The sequence below is a fragment of the Phalacrocorax carbo genome, chromosome Z, assembly GCF_963921805.1.
Source record: "Phalacrocorax carbo chromosome Z, bPhaCar2.1, whole genome shotgun sequence".
Taxonomy (NCBI): domain Eukaryota; kingdom Metazoa; phylum Chordata; class Aves; order Suliformes; family Phalacrocoracidae; genus Phalacrocorax; species Phalacrocorax carbo.
The window spans coordinates 38,606,404-38,628,619 of record NC_087548.1 but is presented as its reverse complement, the minus strand read 5'-3'; the positions used below and the strand labels follow the sequence as shown (position 1 = coordinate 38,628,619).

The following is a 22,216-nucleotide window of genomic DNA, read 5'->3' as shown; positions in this document are numbered from 1 at the left end:
CTCCCACTCTTCCTGTGTTTCTTCTTTCTTTCCTCTTCCTACGGCCCGCCGCCGCGTACCGCTCCCGGGAGTCCGGCGAGGTCTCGCGCCTCCCGCCTCGCCCCGCGGGCCCCTCGCAGGCAGCTGACCGCCGTCCCCCCCCCGCTCCCCCCCCCGCGCGCGCTCGGGCCGGCCCCAACCATGTCCAAGCCGCCACCTAAACCAGCCAAGCCAGGTAAGGGGGGCTCCACCGGCCCGGCCCGCCGCTCCCTCGCCGCCCGCCTCACTGCTAGGTCGGCGCGGGACGCGGAGCGGCCGGCTGCCTGCTGAGGCGCGGACGGCTCGGGCTCAGGGGTCGGGTCGGGGCAGTCCGAGCCGGGCGCCCGGCCGGGGGGGAGCGGGGCAAGGCGGCCGCCTACCCCTTCCTTTCCCCGCCCCGCCCCCATTAACTTCCGCGGCGCTTTCTTGGAGCCGGCGGCGGGGGACAGCCTCTTCCCTGGCCCTAGTGCCGGCTCGGCCCGGCCCGGGAGAAGGCTCCCGAGCGGGTACTGCCCGGGAAGCTCGCCGAGGCCAAAATGCACGGAAAGCCTCGTAACCTGTTAAGCAACAGGCTCTGAAATACTCAGAGGTTTGCCCTGTGACTGCGTGGATTAGCGACATGTCGGTGTATGTGGTTTTTCAGTGTAGTTCTGTGCTACGTTCGTCTGCTTCTTCCGTGGCACCCGGCGCTCTCCCTTGGGGGGCTCACAGCGTGTCCTGTGACATTCTGGCGCAAACCTTCCTGTCCCCCTTCCTGGCGCATTTGGGCGTTCATACATAAATTTTTGCTCCTGCACCCTTTTCAGATATTTAGAGCAAAGTTAGTTTCAAAAAATTAGTAACAATCTCAGGTTTTCTTAAAAGTATATTGAAAAAACAGGTGAAAATACATTTCTTCTGTCAAAATTTAAGACATTACGTTTAGGGGTTTGGGTCTGTTTCTTTTTTTTTAATAAGGAATTGATCTGGAAAATGCAGCTGCTGTTTTTCATGTTTGCATATTATCTCCCAGTATGAAAGGTTAAATTCTTTCTTCAAAGTTAAAAATTCGTTGTGAGTGTAATTATATAGGCAAGACTAGTTGGTGTCTCCAAAAATATGATTATCTGATCCCTAAATACATCTGAATTTTAATAATTTTTGGAATTAGAATAGAATTTGAAATACTGATGAATATTTAGAAATATTTAAATACATAACCTAATTAAGTATTTTAACTAGACAGTTTATAGAACAAATTTTTAATTTGAAGTCACATAAGTGCAAACCCAGTTTAGACCATTTAGGCCATAAGTCTCGACCTACCCACAGAAGCAAAATCTGTTAAATCTCTCTGAATGTAGAGTTTCACCTTTGAAAGAACTTCCTCTGCTCTCCAGTTTGCTAAGCCTCTTTGAAAACTGCTTACTTGAAATGAAAAAGACGGTAATAGAAGCATCACTGTTGTGGACTCTCACTGAAAACCTGTACTGAGGAAATCCGTGGGCTTCTGAAAGGGTGTGGTGTTGCTCTCAAATATGTAAGAAGAGTAGATTTTTCCAATGAAGTTGATAACTCAGTTTCCTGATTTGCAAAAAGATGAGTTAAATTTAACCTAAGATTCTTCAGAGGTTAAAGGCTCTAGTCTTACCTAACCTTCAGGTGCTATCAAACTACAACTGCCAAGTGCTACGTCTAATATTAGGTGTCTCTCGCTAGTTTGCTGAGGTGCAGTTTTGTGGTATGCTTGGTCTGATAAAATGCAGACTGCCATCAAAAGGACAGGTTCCCTACCTGCTCTGCCCCACCCCCCACTATCTTCTTTCCATTCCATTTAGTGACATGAGAAGCTGGATCAGTGTTCTGACTTTTTGTGTTAGGTTATTTTTATGTCTAATGAAATTGCTGAGCTGGTTTACCTAATGAGTGTTTGACACAGCAAAAGGAAATGGGTAGAAATAAATAGCTGAAGAAGGAAGAGGAAGAGAGTAACACTTTCTTGGTAGTGGCTTTCAGAGCTGATTAAGGGCAAAATTTGTCAATTTTGACAAATCCCTCATTTTTGAAGGGAGAAAGTCTTATGGAGGCTGTTGCGTTAAATTTTTCCAAGGCATTTTCAGGAACGGGCTAGTATGCTCCATAGTAGTTCTGTAGTTAGATATCTGGCTTTGTTCTGTAGTATCAGTTATGCCTATGCTACTGTCACTGAGTCTCTGAGTTATAGATGTTAAAGTGTGCTAATTAAAGACAGATAAATACAGGAACTGCATGTGGTGAAATAGGTGCTACAGCAGCGTAATGCTGTCTCTTTTGGTGGCTTTTAGACTGCAATTGGTGGAATGTCGTAATGCATTTGGTGAAGCTGTGTTAGTTTTTCTTCACTGGCTATTATCAGGTATCCAGTCTATAAACTGATCTATAACCTGTGTCAGGGAACAGCAAACCTGCTTGCCTTGTTGCTGAATTACAATTCAAGACAGACAGAAGAGAAAACAAGACATTGGTTGCTATAGCTGTTTCCTTTGTGTTCAGGGGGAAAAAAAAAAGTGCAGGCTAGATAGAGGTGGAAGGAGGTATAGCAGGAAGTGAAAAATATCTAGTGAAATAAATACTCATCCTTTCTAAAGCAGTGAGTGTCCACTGTTCATCACAGGGGTGTTGGGACATTAGAGTTGGATGGTTAGACAGTGCTTTAAAAATGTGGAGGAAAAAGGAGGTGCGAAGGGAGAAGAGCTACCTAGCTGTAGCATTAAGTGTGGTTTTCCTCAGTACATGAGAGCATTTTGTCTGACAGAAGGTTCTTCTATTAATCCTGTGGCATGCACAGCACATTAAGATTTCAGTTACAGAGAGAAGGCTTTGACATCAATGTATTTTAGACAATTATCTGATATGTTTGTCAACACTTGAGCTAGGATTTTGGGTTCTGTGGTTAGCTGTTTTTAGAGGCTTTAGAAGGCTTTTAATGTCTGGTGTTTTAAGACTTCTTTTTTTTCAACAAGTGCCTAGCTTTGCTTTTCTCTTGAGGCTCTGCATTTTTGTTTTCTAGCTTGTATTTTCTATTTAGACTTGCTATTGAATATAAAAAGGAGTGGAGTGGGAGTTGAAAATAGAAACTTTCAGTGATATGCAAGGGTAGGGTTTCCCCTCCATCTTTCAGAAATTCAACTGATGTCTCAAACTACATTATTCTTTGCAGAGTTTATAAACCTCTTAAACATACTGTGTCGGATGTTAATTCTGTCTATAAAATTTAACTTATTAAGTCCTTTGAACTTGACAAGCTATAGTGGCTTCTGGTAGTTGTCTCTTTGAACGGTGCTCTCTGTCTGATTATGCATTTTTGATTAGAGCCTTACATGGTGTGAAGCAACAGCTTTTGGGGAGATGAAAGTGGTATATTAATATTTTAAAGAAGCCTTACTTTCATATTCTCCAGATAGAGTAAGGTTTGTTGATCATGGCCTAGAGTCCACACATTTACATTTTATGGAGGAAGACCAGTTTTTGTCCCAAGGAAATTTACAGTTTAAAATGATTCCAATTTAGAGGAAGGGAGGCAGGAGGAAACATAACATATGTGATGTTAAGGGTTAGTTCCTTAAACCAGATCTGTTGACTTTGCAGCCACTAGTAGCTGTCACAGTTAAAAATATGTTTTTGAATATAAATATTTAATTTGAATCACAATCAAGTTCACTTCACCTTAACTCTTAGGTGTAAAGCAGGAGCTGTGACAGTTAGCTCAGGACCAGAAGGCCTGCATTCAGTCACATGCCTAAGGTCATAACAGGAGGCTTAAATTTGGCTGAGGTGGTGGTGGTGGTTTGCATTGCTTCTGTAGTCAAAGAAAAGTTTTGGTTAGCCGGGGAGATGTGAGCATGTGAACGTGGGGAGTTATGCTGAGGTCATCAGCTCTAAGGGGAGAAGAACATCAGAGGAACAAATAAACAGTTCCAAGTCTGATTTCCAACTTTCATTTAAACTTTTCATTTAAACTTTCATCTCTAACCTCAAACCTTCTTTCTGCAAGCTGTTGGGACTACAAACAAGCTTCCTACAAGTGAAGGCATTCTGTGTATTTTCAGAAATAAAATTGGCAAGAAGTAGATTTCAGCATCAAACTGTACCAGTCAACATTCATTTGTGAAATTGTGTGCATATACATCTTCTGTGAGAATATTCCTAATTCTGATTTTCTGTAAACAAATGCTGTTTGCCCCTTCCACTCCAGATACTGGCTGATGCAGTCCATGATTGTTCCTGAGTTACCCCAGTTTGTCATCTACACTGGCACCAGTTTACGCTTTGCATTCATTTCAACAGTCCCTAAACAGAATGCTAGCCTTTTTTGTTTGTTTGTTTAATACACCCTCCCCCCTTCCTCTCTTCTGATTTGTATGCCCTATGTTCACTTCCCCTTTCTAACAAGCAGTACTTAGGAGTGGAAGATGGTTCTCCTACCAATGGGGACTCCTCTTTTGTCTGTCTCAGTGTGGCAATCCTTAAATGCTGTGTTGTGTTCTGTTGCGTCTGCGTGGAAGATCCTGTGAGCAAAATCCCAAAATATAAGCTACGCTCTTGTGAAACATGTTTCCACTACTGTTCCTGCTTGAAGGTCTGGGTGTAAAGCACCTTGTTTTCCAGTACCTGAGGAGCCAGAAAAAATGTTTCAGTCTGGCCATAATGTCCTTCTAACAAAATTGCATGGCTCCTAAGAGACATGCAGATCATAATATGAACACGTCTTTGCTTACTAAAGCAAACTGCAAGCATATCACAAATTATTCTCATCTGCAGCTTACCCTTGATATTGTCAATTGACCAAAAAGATTGTGACTTTGAATTGCTGGCATTGCCAGGTTGTGTAATTCCTTTGCAGGTTCTTAGGACAACACTAAGAAAACACACTGTCCTTTTGCTGCCACACTTTCAGTGAGATCAGGCAGAAGATGCCTCTCATATCCTTCAGAGAAATTAATCTGAGTGTGTTGTATGTGTTCTGGGAGGAGACTCTAGAACCAGCCTAGGCCATGGAACATGCAAACTGTCCTCTTTCTTCCCCGCACCCCTAATCTCATGTGTTTTTTATCTTTTTTGGTCCATTTGTTACAGGTGGAGATTCAAATTAGTTGTTTTCCATCAAGTTGGTGCTAGAGAGAGTATCTGATTCTCAGCTGCTTCTGTGCAGCTTTATGGGAGCAAGGAGGAGAATGGCTGATGACAGTTAGCCCAGGATTAGCTTGAATCCATGTAGGAATTAAGAGTTAAAGTTTTCTAATTTATCCATAGAGGACCACGGCTGATTCTGATTTTCTAGAACACAGACATTATCAATTTCTCTATGTTATAGGCACTGATAGTGCTCTCTGATACCCAGTGAGTCTGTTTATCAAAAGTAAATTAACTATTCTGGGTTTTTTTATGGTAACGAGGCAGGGGTCGGTCTCTTCTCCCTAGTAATGACCGATAGGATGAGAGGAAGTGGCCTCAAGCTGCGTCAGGGGAAGTTTACGTTGACCGATAGGATGAGAGGAAGTGGCCTCAAGCTGCGTCAGGGGAAGTTTACGTTGGATATTAAGAAAAAATTCTTCATTGAAAGGGTTGTCAAACATTGGATCAGGCTGCCCAGGGAGGTGGTTGAGTCTCCATCCCTGGAGGTATTTAAAAGAAGGGAAGATGTGGTGCTTGAGGATATGGTTTAGTGGTGGACTAGGCAGTGATAGGTTAGTGGTTGGACTTCGTGATCTTAAGGGTCTTTTCCAACCTTAACAATTCTATGATTCTATAATCTAGAGCTGCTCACTCTAAATATAATATTCGTAGAACCTTTTTTGCATCAATGACATTTGTGTCCATCTATGGCAGGCGAAGCAGGGTTGAAATGCAGACAAGAGACTCCTATCAGTCCACTGTGGCCACGGCTTGGTAGCTCCCTTGAACATTGGCTGACTGCCATGATTATTTTCTTAACTAAAATAAGTATCTCTTGCACTAAGTACTTTTTTTTTTTTGGTTGAGGAAGTAATATAAATTGACAGCTAATGAAATTTCTTTCCCTTCTCTTTGGTGCTGGAAGTTCAGCCTAACTAAAATATCTAATGAAGTAATGCCATGCAGGGATGGGTCCCTTTTAAATTTTTTTTGGTGGGTATTGTTTTTTTTATTTTTTTCCCCCTTTAACAGGTGAAAGCAAATAAGAGGAAAGCAGAGAATGCTTTTGTGGCAAGTTGAGTAAAAGAGGATTTTAATGCTAGTGTCTATGGTGGTGTAGAGAAGCTGGGGTAGAACCAGAAAGGAAGTGGGGGGGGGGGGGGAAAAAGCATCATTCTAAGAGAAACAGTAACTCCGTGTTATGAAAACACTTAGAACTTCGTTGGAAACAATATTCTGTTAATGATACTGCAGTTGATTAAAAATAAATCTCAGAACTGCTAGGAGAAAACACAAAACTTCTAGTCCTTTGAGAAAATGGCCTTTTTTATTACTTCATATTAAAAAAGCACAGCGGTGAGCTTGTTTCAGTTCAGTACATATCAGAAGCTGCATTTTTAAGTTGCTGTTACTGTTTAGCACCTCAGTGCATTAGAAATCTGCATTGCCTGTTTCCCTTCCTGATAAAAGCAGAAGTTTATAGAAGTTATCCAGAATAATTTGGTCAACCCAGTCTGATAAAGGCATTTGTTATCTGTTGCTGGTTAGAAAGAATGGTTAGTCTGACTCCTTTACCTTGTGTTGCTGGGGGAAGGTTTGGCTAACTGTGGCTTGAGAATATTTGTATCTGTTTAGTATGTGTAATAATATACCCTTTTTATTTGTCAGATAGTTGTTTCGCAGGTGTTTAGTGCAAATTCTAGGAGAAGGGAAAAGGCAGTCGTGTGGCTAAATGATGGGATTGAAGAGAAGAACCATTTACGTTTGCCCCTGGGCTTAGAGAAAGATTGTGGGACACATCACTGTGCCTCCGTTTCCTTTGTTTTTAAAAGGGATACTCCCCTCATTAGTCATGCTGAGAATGAAGTCGTTAATGTTTGCCTGGTGGCTTGAAATCTTAAAAAGGTATAAGAATTTGATGTATTCTAGTTATTTTCTTTTCTACAAGTGCATGGTAGGTAGGTGCAGTCAGTCATCTTTGATAATTTCAAATCAGTCCTAATGTATTCTCCATCCTACATTAATCTTGCAGCATGGTTTGTAGTGGAGAGATGGTAGTAAGGGGGAGGACAGGTCTTCTTCAGGTGGTTTCTAACCTTTTGATTATTCCAAACGATGCCTGCCAATGCAAGCTCCAAGTCTGTCTGCATGCCTAGGGGTGGTCATTGCTAGATAAAAAAAGTACTTCAGGTGATCAGAGGTACTCATGTGCCTAGTAAAATACAATTTTTGGCATTTGCAGAACAGGGATTCAAGTTTGATGTGCCTTAACAGGCTTAATGTCTGTTTATCAATAAATATTTAAAAGATTGGTGACAGTAATGAGTAGTGTTTAACTTCTATATAAGGTGCCGTAAAATTAACATTAACTGGACCTGCGGTTCTATAGATGTAAATCTGTACTTTGTATTTCATCACAGGAAAAGGTTTTAGAATGTGTTGTGCTGTGTGTGACACCACAGCTTGACATTTGAGGAACTAACTCTGTTTCAGTTGTATAGAATTAAAAAAAAAAAAAAAGAAAAACACCTCACAAACAAACCAAACAACAACAAAAAACCAGCCATGAATTGCCATTTGTTTAAACAACATTTCAGCAATACTTTTACCAGCATCATTGTTCCCATTCTTCTTTTCTTCCCCTTAGGGTGTGATAGCTTTAGAAATCCTGGTGATACAAATGCGGTACAGGAAACACACACGAGACACAGAAATCTATATATTTCTTGCTTTTCCCTGTCTTCTGCCACCTTCTCATTTATCTTTTTAATATTTCTTATTCTTCCCTTTTGTTGTCAATTTCCTCCTTGAAAATTAGTGAGTGATGGTTAAAGTTGCTAGAGTTGTCTGTGTGCAGTTTTATTTTGCATTTTTCTGTCATCAGTGTAAGAAAGCCTAGGAGAAGGGACAGTACTCTGTGACCCATCCTGTTTTGTCTTCTCTTGTTCTTTTTTTTTTATACTTTTTTCTGTTTGACGTCATTTTGAAGCTCTTAGGTCTAGGTGACACTACTCTGTACAGTCCTTGTTCATCATTTCCATATGGGTAATGAACAGAACAGAGGTTTCATCCTTTTTAGCTGTTGCCACAGTGCATTTACTTAGTTTTTGAGGCAAATTTCTGAGAAGGGTTGGACCTCTTATGTCTAGGAAATGGCTGCTGTGTGAGAGGGAACCAGTAAAGCCAAACTGAAATTCTATGATAGTGTTAAAAAATAAGAACTGGGAGGAGCATGGGATACAGTTACAAACTGGAAGGATAATCATATATGCAGTGTCTATATGCATTTGGCAATCTAGAAAGTTTACATGGATCATTTTTATGGTTATACTTTTACGTACACGTAGTCCCAAAAAGGCCTGACACAGATGACTACAGAAATGTTTTGCCTAGAAGTTATGCTTTGGTAAATACCGCTTTAAAAATATGTGCTTTGGGATGGCTTTTGCTAGGGAACATCCAGAGGTACAGGAAAACATCTTTTAAGAACTGCCTGAAGACTGTGGGGTATGCTGCAAAATGGCAGCTTATACATTTGAGTACCATCCTTCTTTATGAAGCTTGTCAGCCTATATACATTTAGACCAACATTTCTAAAGCCCTTAAGCTAACTTTCTAAAATGATCACTATTGTGGATAGGCTTTTAGATACTGCGGTAACGAAGACTATAATGAGTAGCAAAAAAAAAATTCTAGCAATGGTGGTTCTTCACAGGAAGGTATAGGCTTATTCTCGAGACATAAGGAAACCTGTTCTCTTGTTACTCAGTTCTCTCCGTAGAATATATTACACAAGATTCTGTGTATGCACACCTTATTGTACAGTACTAACCTTTGGCAGTAAGTTCATTAGTTTCCCTGAAGATACAAAATAGCCTGGGCCAAGCATGGTCTAAGAAATTCATTGTCCTGATGGACCAAATATTGCTTCAATTACAAGTTAATCTATACAAACATGTGAAGTATAGTGTAAGAACCTGAAATACAGCTACATACTTGAGATATTTAAAAATAAACAAACCTGCACACTTAAGGCTTTAGATATTTAAAAGTAAGAAATGCAGAACAGTCTGCATAATGTATTTCTCTATTGTGTTCAGTGGATTTTAGCAGTTTAGCTAATAAAATTATGTAAGATAAATGTTTCTTCTGCTGTACTCATACTTTCTGCCCTTGAAATGTATCTTTACTGAAATTTAAAAAAAAAATGTTTATACGCATGCTGCTTTTGCAGTCTATACAGTTAAATTTGTACCTTTCTGCATTAAGGTTGTATTTTCTTGGCGTGGATGATGCTGACAGTCTCTTCAAAACTGCCTTATTAAAATAGATGTTGCCCACTTAGTGGAATTGTAAACACTATAGCTTATTATAAGCATCTGAACAGAACACCATGTCAATTGTAGATTCCATAAATAGGACTTGGTGACCGGTTGCCATTTTTCTTAAATGCAATGATTTCTGTTCTACTGCATTTTCCTAATTAGTAACAAGTAAGTATGAGAACATTTTGCAGATATTGGTCATTGTTTTCTTTTTTTATTCTTTCCTTAATTCTGTATCATTTGGCAAATATGATATTATTAATAAAAATATATAAAACATGTATGAGTGTGCAGGGATTTATATGACTGAAACTACACTTTGCCTCAGAAATAGATGGCAACACTTTAGTTCATTTGCACGATGAGTTATGAGGATATGCACAAGAGGCAGCTTAGATTTAGCTGATCAGTTCACCCATTTCCTTCAGAGCCCGTGCTGCTGGGTTGACTTTGTATCATGACTTTCAATGAGAGAGGCAGAGCACAAATTCATTCACCAAGTATCTTTAAGGGTTAAGGAAAGGAATTTATTTGGATTTGAGGGCTGTATGTGTATGCTTTGTTTAGAAGGCATGACACTGATACTGTTTGGTTTTTGTCTTTTTGTTGTTTTTGTGTTTTGTTTTGTTTTTTTTTAGGGCAGGTTAAAGTGTTCAGGGCCCTGTACACATTTGAGCCCAGAACGGTAAGTACATCTAGATTTTAGAGAAGCCTAGTTTTAATCTTGTCTATAACAACATTTCTTCAGTTCTGCTAGGGTTGGCCTATTAGACTTATTGTACTGTGTTTTCAATGAAGCAGCCTGCTGGTGGATATTGGTTCTTAATGTGACTAAAACTGCCTGATTAATCATCAGTCTTCTTTTTAAAGTCCAGTTCTTCTAAAAGCAGCACGCTTTCTTCTCTACTATCAGTTACCTGCAATCTAAGTGATATTTTTCTTTTCTTCCAAAGACAACAACTATCAGAAAACTAAGAGATTTGATGAACTGGGATCAACCAAAAGGGGATGAAGTTAATAAACACAAAATAAATTTTACTGGTTTTGTTGCACAGTGCTCTGCTAGAAAGGCCACAGTCTCTTTCTTTAGTTGTCAGGAGGATTACAGATCCAAAAAGTTAGCTGTAGGCAAGTAAAACTGCAGTATGAAAGACTGTCAGGCTGTTGTCTAGTTGCTAGAGAATTTGAGTTCTTCCTCTTTTGAAATAAGAGCTGAATGTACTCTGCTTTGCACAGGTATTTGTTTAACCTAAGAACCCCCATTCAGATTTTTATTTACTCTTCCTCGTTTGTTTTAAAAAAGCCAGATGAACTGTACTTTGAAGAAGGAGATATTATTTACATCTCAGACATGGTGAGTAAAAGGCATCCTGTACAGACTGAGTACTTCTAAGATTCAGCATATCCCTTCTAAAATATTTTCCCTTTTCTCTGCAGAGTGATACAAATTGGTGGAAAGGAACTTGCAAAGGGAGAACTGGACTAATTCCAAGCAACTATGGTAATGTCTAAAATGTTTTCATTTGGAAAGACCATTCACAGTCAAAGGAAACCACTAAATAAAAATAACTGATATACTTATTTCCAAAAACTGATCACACTATTGGCATTTAACAGTCCTCTACCAGAGTATTTCGTAATATATCTGCGATATCAGTCACTGCTGTACATCAGCAGTGGATAGGCTGTCTTATGTTTTTATAACCTAGAGGCAGCTTGAGTTTGCCAAGTGTTCATGTTTCTGCTTGTGTGGGTAATAGCAATAGATGTTCTCAGTTTTGAGGGGAAGAACATTTGGATCCAGAGGATGGTTTTACAGACTGTGCATGAAACTGATAGGCTTCTATTCTTGATACCCTTAACAAACATATTGCAGTCTTTAAGATCTTCTTGTTGCAGTATCTTAGTTATATTCCTTCAGTCTGTATGTTGCCTTTTTTTAACTAGACCTAAAGATAGACAGCTGCAGCCTTTAGTAGGTTTGAGCTTAAGAAGTCTGACACAGTGTGGGGTGGCTTCTAACAGACATAATCAGTACTGGAATTGTTAAGTAAACTTGCACATGGACAGGAAGCTAAAGCAGATTGTGAGCAATTCTATAGACCTCCTTTGATTTCCACCCCCCACCACCCCCCACCCCGAAGAAATAGGGCTGTTCCTGTTTTGTTTGCTAATTTTTTTTCTTTTAATGCATATATTGAGTCACAGGAGACATTGCTTTCTAGGGGATTGTACCACATTAAAAATCCCATACCTGTTTGGACTGAATAGAAATTGCTTTTTCAGATTCAACTAAAATCACTTTGAAAAGCTGTGAGTACAGACAACACAGCACAAGTCTTCCAAGTCCTCCCTGGAAATGTAGGCAGAGTAGCAGTGTCACATGACAGATTGCAGTGTTTGCTTCATGTTGTCCCATCTTCACTAGGAGGCATTGTGGTAGCAATGCTATGATTCCCTGCCCTGGCTTACAGTTAGTAAAAATACTTGAACAGAAGCCTATAGCACAGTTATTGAGACCATGGCATCAAATGTCACTTTACTTTGTGACTTCCAGACTGATTCTGCCCTTGCCATCTGCTAGACATGGTCACTGTTGTTATACAAGAAGAATAGTTTACACATGCTTACCTACGCCCAAATTTCTTTTGAAGTGTGTTATATTTAAAATAAAACCAACAACTTAATTAGTAGGTTGGTTCTACTGAAATAATTTGGAAAAGTTGCCTCCAGAGTGCTTTACTGAAAAGTTACCTGAGCAACAGTTTAAATTCTGTTTTAAGCTGGGCAGAGGGCTGTGCAGTGTCTCTGTCTGCACGTTCGCAAAAAATTTCATATGTATGCAGAACAGAAGCCTGTGCAGACCCAGGGAACGAAGAGTACCAGAAACATGTGAAACACTGATCTACTGTGCTCTTCTACAACCTTTTTGCAAAAGGTGAAGACAGACCTGCAACTACTGAGTCTCTGATGGGGTCTTGTGCTCCATCTGCTGGGTTCGAAGGAACACATTTGGAAAGACAGAATGGAAAAGCTGGTGAAGACAGAGTCAACGTTATCTGCATTAAAAATACTTATTACTGAGCTTCTGACAGAAATTTTCTAAAGACAAAGTTATTTCTAGGCTTTTGAGACAGTGTTGTTAGTGTTTATGCTTTCTGCTGCGCACAACAAGCACTGTTCAATACAACTAGCATGTTCTGCTTGTGTAATGGCTGTCTGATCTGGGACTGGCTTCTCCCACACTGCTTCAGGATTCTGTTCAGTGTTTGCACAAATTTTTTGAACTGAAATATCAGAATCTAGCATTTAAGTTTTATTTAACTCACAGCTAGAGAGATAAGCATATGAAATATTGCAATTTCAGGCATTACAGAAGGGACACACACCAAAGTAAGAAAAGACCTGGATAGGCCACAGTAACAGTCTTGAGACTTTTGTTTCTGGTAACTGACACACCTTACATTTGCCTGCATTGCTTCTGATTACAGTAACAGTTTGATCTAAGGAGCACTCTTTCACATTCTCCCTGCCTCCTGTAGCAAGCCATAGCACAAGGGCTTTGAGAGCCTACTCATCTCGGATTGTACACTTACTTGCCCATACCCTTAGTAGTCACAGGGTTTTCCACCTAAAGAAGTAGTTTTTAAAAAAGAGTTTCCAGACCATTGTCCCACTTGTAACTGTTTCACAGAACTGTTCAGTTTTTTTGCTGTTGCAACAGCATAGTGACCAGGAACTGATTGCTGCTCCTCTCTATTAAAACCTACAGTGTCTGAGATGAAGAAAAGGTGTACAGAAGCCTGAACTTCAATCTACCCATCACTACATTCATTGTTTAAGCAGCTTTGATTGCAGACCTCCTGCAAGTTTTCCAAGGAAAATAAAATATATCTGTAAAACAAATAGGAAGCCTATTGACAGTGGATTTTTTTTTGTGATGCTTCACAGACCTGTTGGAAATAATTCACTCGTAACTACAGATAGCAAGCTGTAGGTTAAAAGCCTAGGCACATTCAACTGCTCAAAACCATCTTACAAGTGTAGAAAGGGAAGTTATAATCAAGATGAAATATTGGCAGATTCCCAGCAGCTTGCAACCACTGATCAATTTGAAACAGTTCTTTGAAGTTTTCACAAGCTCTTTTCTGAATTGCTTTCCCATACAGAGGAAATTGAAGTACATCTGACTAGTCCATCACTCACAAATCCCTTTTCATGTTATAATCAAATAGCTATTACTGGTTCTTCTAGAATAAAACAAGCTTTATTTCCAAACAGGTGTCAAATACATGTTCAGTTTCAGAAATAGTTTAGAATTTATTCTGTTTCATTTCAGTGGCAGAGCAAGCTGAGTCTATTGATAACCCACTGCACGAAGCTGCCAAACGTGGTAAGCGTGATATAGGTTTTAGTTGTGTAATGCTAAAGGATGATTTATTTATTTTCTGCCAAAATAATAATATATTTAGAATGAAAATGTCCTTTCTGTTTTGGTTGTCTGGTATCTTGAACAAGTTATCTGATAAGTTTTGCAGCTTTCAGAAGTTGAGCTGGTTTACAACCTGATTCAATTGCCACTCTGTGATTGTGTACACTGATGAAGAGTTTGGTCCTATCTATTTATCTACATAGGGATCTAAAGGTCTTCTGGGAGTGGAAGAAAAGATGTTTGGTGTGACTTGGACTGGTTGTTTTATGAATTTTAAGTGTTGCTGCTAATAACTTTTTATTCTCATAAGTTCATAGGAGGACTGACACTCTTCAGAAAGAATGACATGCATTTAATGGTTCTGTTAACTTTTCAAAGAAATATCAAATCTGAATTTGTCTTTCAGGCAACCTAAGCTGGTTGAGAGAGTGTTTGGATAATCGAGTTGGGGTCAATGGCTTAGACAAAGCTGGAAACACAGCTCTGTACTGGGCATGTCATGGAGGCCACAAAGGTATCAGAGAATTAATTTGAAATTATTGATCTCTGGTTTTCTTCATTTGCTTGTTAGTCTGATTGCTAAATTTGCAGTACTAAATAATAAAGCCAGAATTTATTAAATATCATTCTACTTTTTGTAAAAGAAAAGCTAAAGCTAGAAGGCAGGTTCAGCTCCATCAAATGCTGTGTGTTTTGTTGTTGCTGTTTAAGCAGGCATTCTAATCAGCATAACTGTTAGAAGAAGGGCAGACCAAAAAGTGTTGTATTGTTTTCGATATTTTATGCAGTAGCATTTCTGTGTGACCAATGGTTGTTTGCTCAGTGCAGTCGAACAGATTTTCATTAGCCGATTGGATTGTTCTTTCATTGAATCTTAACCAAAATTCATACTATGAATGCAAAAAACCATATTTTGTTTCCACTGAATTTTCCTCTCTATTGCCCCTCCCCTCACCCCCACCCTGTTTTCTGCAGATGTAGTGGATGTGCTGTTTACCCAGGAAAACCTGGAGTTAAACCAACAGGTAGGTTAAACCAACAGACTGTCACAGTAGAGGTGAGTTTTTATTCATCCTTGGTACAAGCTGAAAGTTTTTTTGCTGTATTTTAATCCTGTTGCTTTTCCCTCTAACTCCACAGAACAAATTGGGAGACACAGCTTTGCATGCTGCTGCATGGAAAGGTTATGCAGATATTGTAGAGATGCTGCTGGCAAAGGGTAAAGATATTCACCAAGGTTTTGAAAATCTGTGTGGCAGACTAGATTCCTGAATGTTTATTAACCTGCATTTTTTTAAACTGTTTTCCCATAACCCAGGTACAGTCTTTAGCCAGCTTACCTGCCTGACCTTATAAGCCTTGCCAAAAATTTTGGCAGCTGTTTGGAAAGTAGACACCTGACCTGCTCAAGATAAACTTCATCCTGCTTTGCAGACAAAATTAGGCACTCAACCCCCCAGAACAGCAATGAAATCTGCTTCCTGGGAAGGGAACCTGGGAGGCCAACTAGTTCCCTAGCCAACTGTAGCTTATTGAAGAGCATCCATAGCTTTTAGTCTGCTTGAGAGCAGTCCGCAGATGAGATTCCCTTACTGTTCTACCTGTGCTGCTGAAACTCATATTGTAATACCATTGCTCAAGAAATAGCTGGGAAAGTGATTCATCATGAAAATTTTCTATTATAAAGGGGCAAGAACAGATCTGAAGAACAATGAGAAGAAACTGGCTATAGACATGGCAACCAATGCAGCTTGCGCTTCCCTGCTTAAAAAGAAACAGAGTGCAGGTATTTCTGGTTTCATTATTTTGATGCATTTTTCCTTTTTAGAGGATACTTACTATTTCACCCAAATATCAACATGTTGGTAGCCATAGAAACCAGCTGGGAGCTACTTGGGCTAAGGGTTGTGTTTTGGAAGGGTTCACTTGACAGGTTAGTTCATCAGAGCCTGGCAGAGACTTATGGTTTATCATGTTTAGTGTTACTGACTCCACACAAAATGCCATCCTGTGTGGAAGTAGTAAGGAAAGGGAAGGAAATGGAAGACAGGCCCTTCAGAGTGGAGAGACAGAAAGAAAGCGAAGATGGAAACTACTTTAAAAGCAGTGTTCCACAAGGGATGGGGTATGAGAGTAAAATTATGTGATATGTTCCCCCTTGTGCCTGTCTGTTCCTCCAAACTAAGCCAAACAAACACTGACAGATGCTCCTCTTTTATTTTCTTATTGCTTATTTTTATAAATTTCTTATCCTTATATTTCTCCAAGTGACTTTCAAATAAAGAAAGAATGCTTTCAGGTATTTATCAAAATAGTGTCACTGCCTCCCACTTTGTTCATCTGTTCTAATAGCACAGTGTCCATGCACAAAAGGGTTGAGATACAAGGCTGTTTTAAAAAACTGAACAATTCAGTCTTTGTTCAGCGTAGCATAATTAATTTTACCTGTAGCTTTCAGGAGGCTGAAGTTAGGGTGGCAGCCCTAGGTGAATTTCAAATGAAATGAGAAATAACTTAAAAACACAGGCAGGATTCCAGCTTGCATCAGTGGTATATGCAGTCTGTAACCATATTGTCGCAGGGCTAGCGAGAACGGAGGGAATGCTAACCTGTGGGTTGTTAGTGGCTATGGGAATTACATAGTGGAATAGCTCACTGCAGCTTTAGAAGGCCAAGAAGAGCAGTTGCAGCAAAAATACTGTCCAGCATCTTGATAGAGGTAGTATTAGGATTTTGCAGAAAACCTTGACAAACTATTTCCATCAGTTTTGACTCTGAAGAAGGCAGTTGTAACAAATGGCAGAATTTCTGCTGTTTCCATATTTTTTTTCTGTTGTAAGTTAATACCTGTTAGGAGCACTTCACCTTTCCCTGTCAATTGTAGGCACCCAACACAGGAGTGCTCTCATGTCCCTAGTAATTGTATTAATGTTTCATTTTATGATACTAGGTAACTTCTGCTCTGGTACATTTGGTTCACGCACTCTTAATTAATTTTGTTTCATGACTGACTGATCTTTCATCCGTAGTCAATTCATCTGTTACCAGCCTGGTACTCTTGCACACTTTTTTCTTGTTTGCCTTGATGTAAGAGCTGATGTTCTCAGTGTAACTGCAATTTCAATATTAGCTTCCTTGTTTGTTTTTCTGTCTTGATTTGGTCTACTATAATCTCTATGGCACTACTGATCTGTATACTTGTATTTTGTATTTTCTATATTTTTATTCATGTCATTCTTCTGTGTCTGTTGATTCTACATTTCAGTATTTCCAATGTCTGTGAGTGAAACGATCATTCTTTTTCAGAGATTCTGTCCTATATCAATAATCTTCCTGGCCCCAGTTTCCAGTCTGTTCCTATTGAGATATGGCTTCTGTCCGTCTGTAAAACTTTTTGTTTTATCCAAGGAAGCTTACTTTGCCTTCACTTAAATGTTCAGTTTTGTGTTTTAGATATATGCACACACATTCAAATGTCATGATTGCTCAAGTATATTCTAAGAAATGAAAGTTACTAAAATCCTGTCATAGAAATGTAAAATGATTGTATCATTTGTATTCCTGAACAAGGGAACAATTGTTATACAGAATAAATGAGATTTGTCCTTTCTTGAAATATGGATCCTTGAGCACAAGGCTCTACAGTTTCTCTCTTTTAGTTCCTTTCTTCCTTTGCTGCTTCTCCTACTCAAAAAGTAAAAAAAAATAATTTTGTCTTAGATTTCTTTTATCAAAACAGTTGTGCAGGTCAGTTTTACATTTACTATTTTTTCTTCTTCCAGAAGTCTAGAATATCAAAGTTATCACTTCTGTGAATTTTATCAGTCTTATGTCTGCACCTGATATTTTCAATGCTTTGTTTTAGTATGTTACTGCAAAACTATGACTGACTAGGATCTTGTGGTTCCTGGCTCTTAGTAGTGCAATATAGTATACATTATATATATTCCTATTCCCATGTATTTGAAAATCTGTGGGCAAATAATAATCTGTCACAAAAAGCCCCTGCTATTTATCTTTGTACAATCCCAAAGGTAGATGTAGTTCTTCAGGCACTGGTGCACATCTGGTGAATATACTTTAATACTGTTTTCTGCTTACTATCCTTCAAAAGAAAAAGCTTATAAGTACTTCTAAGAAATATTTATTCAGGAAAAAAATCTAGGTGAGAAAAGCCGGAGGGGACAGAGTAGGTGGAATGTGTTTGATTTTAAGCAGAGAATGGCAACCAGCCAGGCACTCAATAAAACCAAAGAGGTTTTCCCACCAACTCAGAGTTCCAGCTCTGCTGTACAGGTTCCAAGGAGCCAGAAGATGGCTCTTGAAGGTCACAAACAGACTAAGTGTTATATATAGGAGATATGATTGCTGCCTTAGCCCTACCTTTGAGATCCAGATCTACAGCCCCATTTGTGTAGCCCTAATATCTCTAAACGGTAGAGGAATCAGGTTCCTCAGATGCTGGTTTGCATGCAGTGCAAATGTGAGGCTTTTTCTGGTTTTTTTATCCTGGATTGAGAGAGAGCTTTGTTTCTTTCCAGGTACAGTCCGAACATCAAGTAATGCAGAGGAGTATCTTGATGATGAAGACTCCGATTAGCTTTTGTCATTCAGCCTAAAGAACTATAACTTGCATTGCCTACATCATTCCCAAAACATATCTTTACAACTGTAAAAATATCTTACTTAAGAGTATTGCAGTCTTCCAATATAGCATATAAATAAGAGGGTGAATAATGCTTTCCAAAGGAATAATCTTCATGTGTGACAGAGATGCCACATTTTAAATCAGAATTCCTTTGGAATTAGCTCACAGAGGAAGTGTGGCATACCCATAGTGTGCAGTGGCAGAGGCCACCTTCTAAACTTACAGGTTTTATCTCAGGCCTTCCCAGCAAGTGCCTTGTGTCTCTGGAATACGCTCCTCAAACTGAAAAGTCCCTCTGGGACAGGACACCATTGTTAACATCTCTCAAAATCTCCCTGGGCATAGGTCCCTTTGTGCAGATAAGATAATACTGGCAGAGTCAATACTGGATGACAGGTGTGAATGGAGATGCTGCTCTAGAGAGTGACCATCTTTTGCCCACGTGGAACCAGCAAGACAAGGTTTGGTTTTTTTCTTTTGAATTCCCACCCCATTTCTTCCTGTACCCCTCTAAGTAAGGGGTAGAACAACATGGGACAGTCTGCCCCTGGATGCATTGTCTTCTCTATTGCTATGGGCCCAATCCCTGAAATGTAAACTCAGGTGAAATGCTTGCTTAAATCAGTTTTGTTTGAGAAATACACTTAATTTTGCACTTAGTGACTTGATTATTTTGCTTTTTGAAGTGCATTGTGCTGAAGCTGTTTGTAGTGAAAGAAAGGCAGCACACTTGTCTATTTATCCTGCCTATATTTTTTTTTACGACCGCTTGCTTTTGTTTTTTAAAAATGTTCTTATATTTTGTTCTAAATTACCTCAAAGCTTAAGTGTATTTGAAGGAATGAGGGAAAATGTATATCAAATATACCACAGGTATCTTTAGAAGAGATATCTGAAGCTGAATAAACATTTTAAAAATGTATTACTTCTTCATGTGAATTAAAGAGAATTAAAAAATAAATTAAGCCACTTTCAAGCTTCACTGCTGAGTTAAAAAATAAGTACTTCCTTCAGATTGCTGAAATAGATGCAGCCAAATATTATATCCTATTGAGGAATACTTCCTTACTGTGGTGGGAAGAAAATGTTACTGTATTTGAGATACAGTCTCATTTTCAGTTTTTGTTGCTAGCTTCTATATTACCAACTTTGACATATTCAGTGCAACGCAGCAGTCTGTGATACTTTAAAAAAAAGGGAAAAAAAAGAAAAAAGAAAAAAGCTCTTGTGAAAGATTGGGGATAAATGGAAATCATACTAAGTATTCTAGAGATTGAAAGAAGCCTAGAGCACCCTTAACATCCCACTTCTAAAAAATACATTGAACCAGATGTTTGTATTTAGCTTATCCTGGAAAGAACTAGATACAGGTAAAGCTTGTTAAAGGAGCACTTACCAAAGAAAGCTGCGTTTGATTTACCCAGGACTGTGTAAGATGGAGGCATTGCACAAATAGTCATGTGCAGATATAATTCTAAACTGTTTAAGGGTTAAAACCACAGAACAAATGTTTTAGCCCTATGAAATACTGTGGTCAGCTGAAGAGTGATGTTTTATTTCGTGTGAACTTGAAAATCCTGGAGAGGATGAAATAAAAACCAAACACACCAAGTGTTTGTTCCTAGCTTTCATTAGAACTATTGTTGAACATGACTCGTAAGAGACAGAGACCGTGCTGCTTCATGTTTTATCAGCCACCTATTTTTGCTAGCCCAGACTTTTACTACAGTCAGGCCATGTGTTTGCATACCGTTGATTAACATGATGCAACTTCACACTGCAAGCAACAAAGGACCTGTAATAAAGAGGCTAGAAAATAAAAAGGTTCATGTATCTGTTACGTGAGTCTCTTTCCTGCATAAAGGAAGCTCACATGGTTAAAATTCTTCAGTGTTATGGGTTGTGGAGAGAATGGCTCTTCCCAAGTGACCATTTTCTGTATCAAGCTTTGGAAGCAGAGTCTGTATTCATAAATAACTCTTAATGTGATGTCTTCTGCTGCCATGGGTTCAACATCCTAAAAGTTAATTGCAGCATTTGATTTAAAAATGTAATGTTATGCTCACATCTGTGGAACTAGCTACTGCCAGAAGACCCTGTGTTCTGCAGACAGATCTACGTGCTGCAAGGTAAGAATGGTGACAGAAGTACCAGTTGGGACCAGAGATTGCCTGCTAATTTCTTACTGGAGTGCCCTGAAGGAGTCACATTTACATCATAAGGCAGCTAGCAACTGCTGTAATTTGTAGGACCAAAATTACTGTTTGGTTTTTTTCTCACAACTTTGTTTTTCCTCATGCAACTGTGTACTTGTCTCGTGAAATACAAACCACTGTGAAAACTTTTAGGCAATAAATTACTTTTTGCCTAACTCTAGCAGTTAAGTTTTGATTAAAAAACAAAACAAAACAAAACAAAAAAAAACCAAAACAACCCCACCAAAACAGAGGAAAAGTCTTACAGCTGGAAGGAATTACAGCTGGAATAAAATGATATAATATCTTACTAATTATGCAAACCTACTTACTCCCCTTACTTTTCTCCAACGTGTGTGTCACTACCGGCTCTTGGATAAATTTAAGACTCTTTCCAAGGACAGCTGCATTCAGGTTTGTAACAATAAGAAAAACAGGTTTTTTTAAGAGCAGCAGCAAAATGAAAGTTACTAAGCTCCTGGTGTCTCCTAAAAGCACATTGAAGAATAGTCTGTCTTGCGTGCTTCTGATTGAATTGTGTGTGCCTTTCTGTTGAAAATCAGCTGTGTACCAGTTAGAAGTGCTGTGCTGTTAGGGGATAGAAATTGTTCTAATTTATTTGAGGTTATTTCAAACTAAACCAGTAAGTTTTCAGTCTGCTTCGTCAAAAATCAAATGTTTAACCCCTGTTTTCTAGGAAAGAAAATGGGGCATTTCTTGCACTGTCTTTATCTACATGGACTGTCTTAGAACTATACTAATCTTCAAGTTATTACACTATTTTACTAAGACAAAACCCACCTTACTGAATTCAGCTCTTGCACATTCCATCACCTGAAATGTAATTTGCTTAAAACTGTTAAGGTCACCTTAAATGTTCAAACTCAGTGGGCCCATTTTCTAACACACTACACCTAGAACCCTCCCTGCCCTCTGAATCCTAATTGCTGAAGGCAGCACTGTGTTTCCTATGTTTGAGGTTCATATCAAGGACCAAAGATTGCTGAAAGTAAGTTAGCCTGGCCTTGTGATCATTTCAGTTTTGTGCTACCAAGTCAGGTGTTTGAGCATGCATCATACATCGCTGAATTCAAGATTTGTTTTCAGCCACTGTCACCTTCTAATGAAGCCGTTGAAATGGAACACACAGAGCAGAGTAAAAAGTAACAGGCCATCAATTTTCTGCTTCTTGAGACAGATGTAAGCTGAAGTTACAAAAAAGTGTTTCAGGACAATGTTAGTTGTACTACACTTTGATCATATCGGGAGACAGAAACAAGCAGAAATGGTTTAGAATAATTTGAAATAGGATTCTTCAAAATAAATTTGATATAAAATTCAATGCAAAATCAGTATCATTCACTAAACAGATAACAAGGCAACAGCTGGGTTTTTTTTAAAGCTACACAATAAGAAGCAGAGAAGCTAAAATTAAAAGCAGTTCAGAAAAATGTAACTTTATGTC

At 39.0% G+C, this 22,216-nt stretch overlaps 1 protein-coding gene across 1 annotated transcript; it reads left to right on the top strand.

The window, feature by feature from the left end:
• Positions 1–11: 11 nt before the first annotated feature.
• Positions 12–19,538, top strand: OSTF1 (osteoclast stimulating factor 1). The gene is made up of 10 exons (XM_064439531.1): positions 12–214; positions 10,115–10,161; positions 10,780–10,830; positions 10,914–10,977; positions 13,816–13,869; positions 14,315–14,422; positions 14,884–14,933; positions 15,049–15,127; positions 15,596–15,694; positions 18,450–19,538. Exons 1-10 carry the CDS (start codon positions 181–183, stop codon positions 18,506–18,508), a joined length of 645 nt encoding a protein of 214 aa, XP_064295601.1. The 5' UTR covers positions 12–180; the 3' UTR covers positions 18,509–19,538.
• The last annotated feature ends 2,678 nt before the right edge of the window (positions 19,539–22,216 follow it).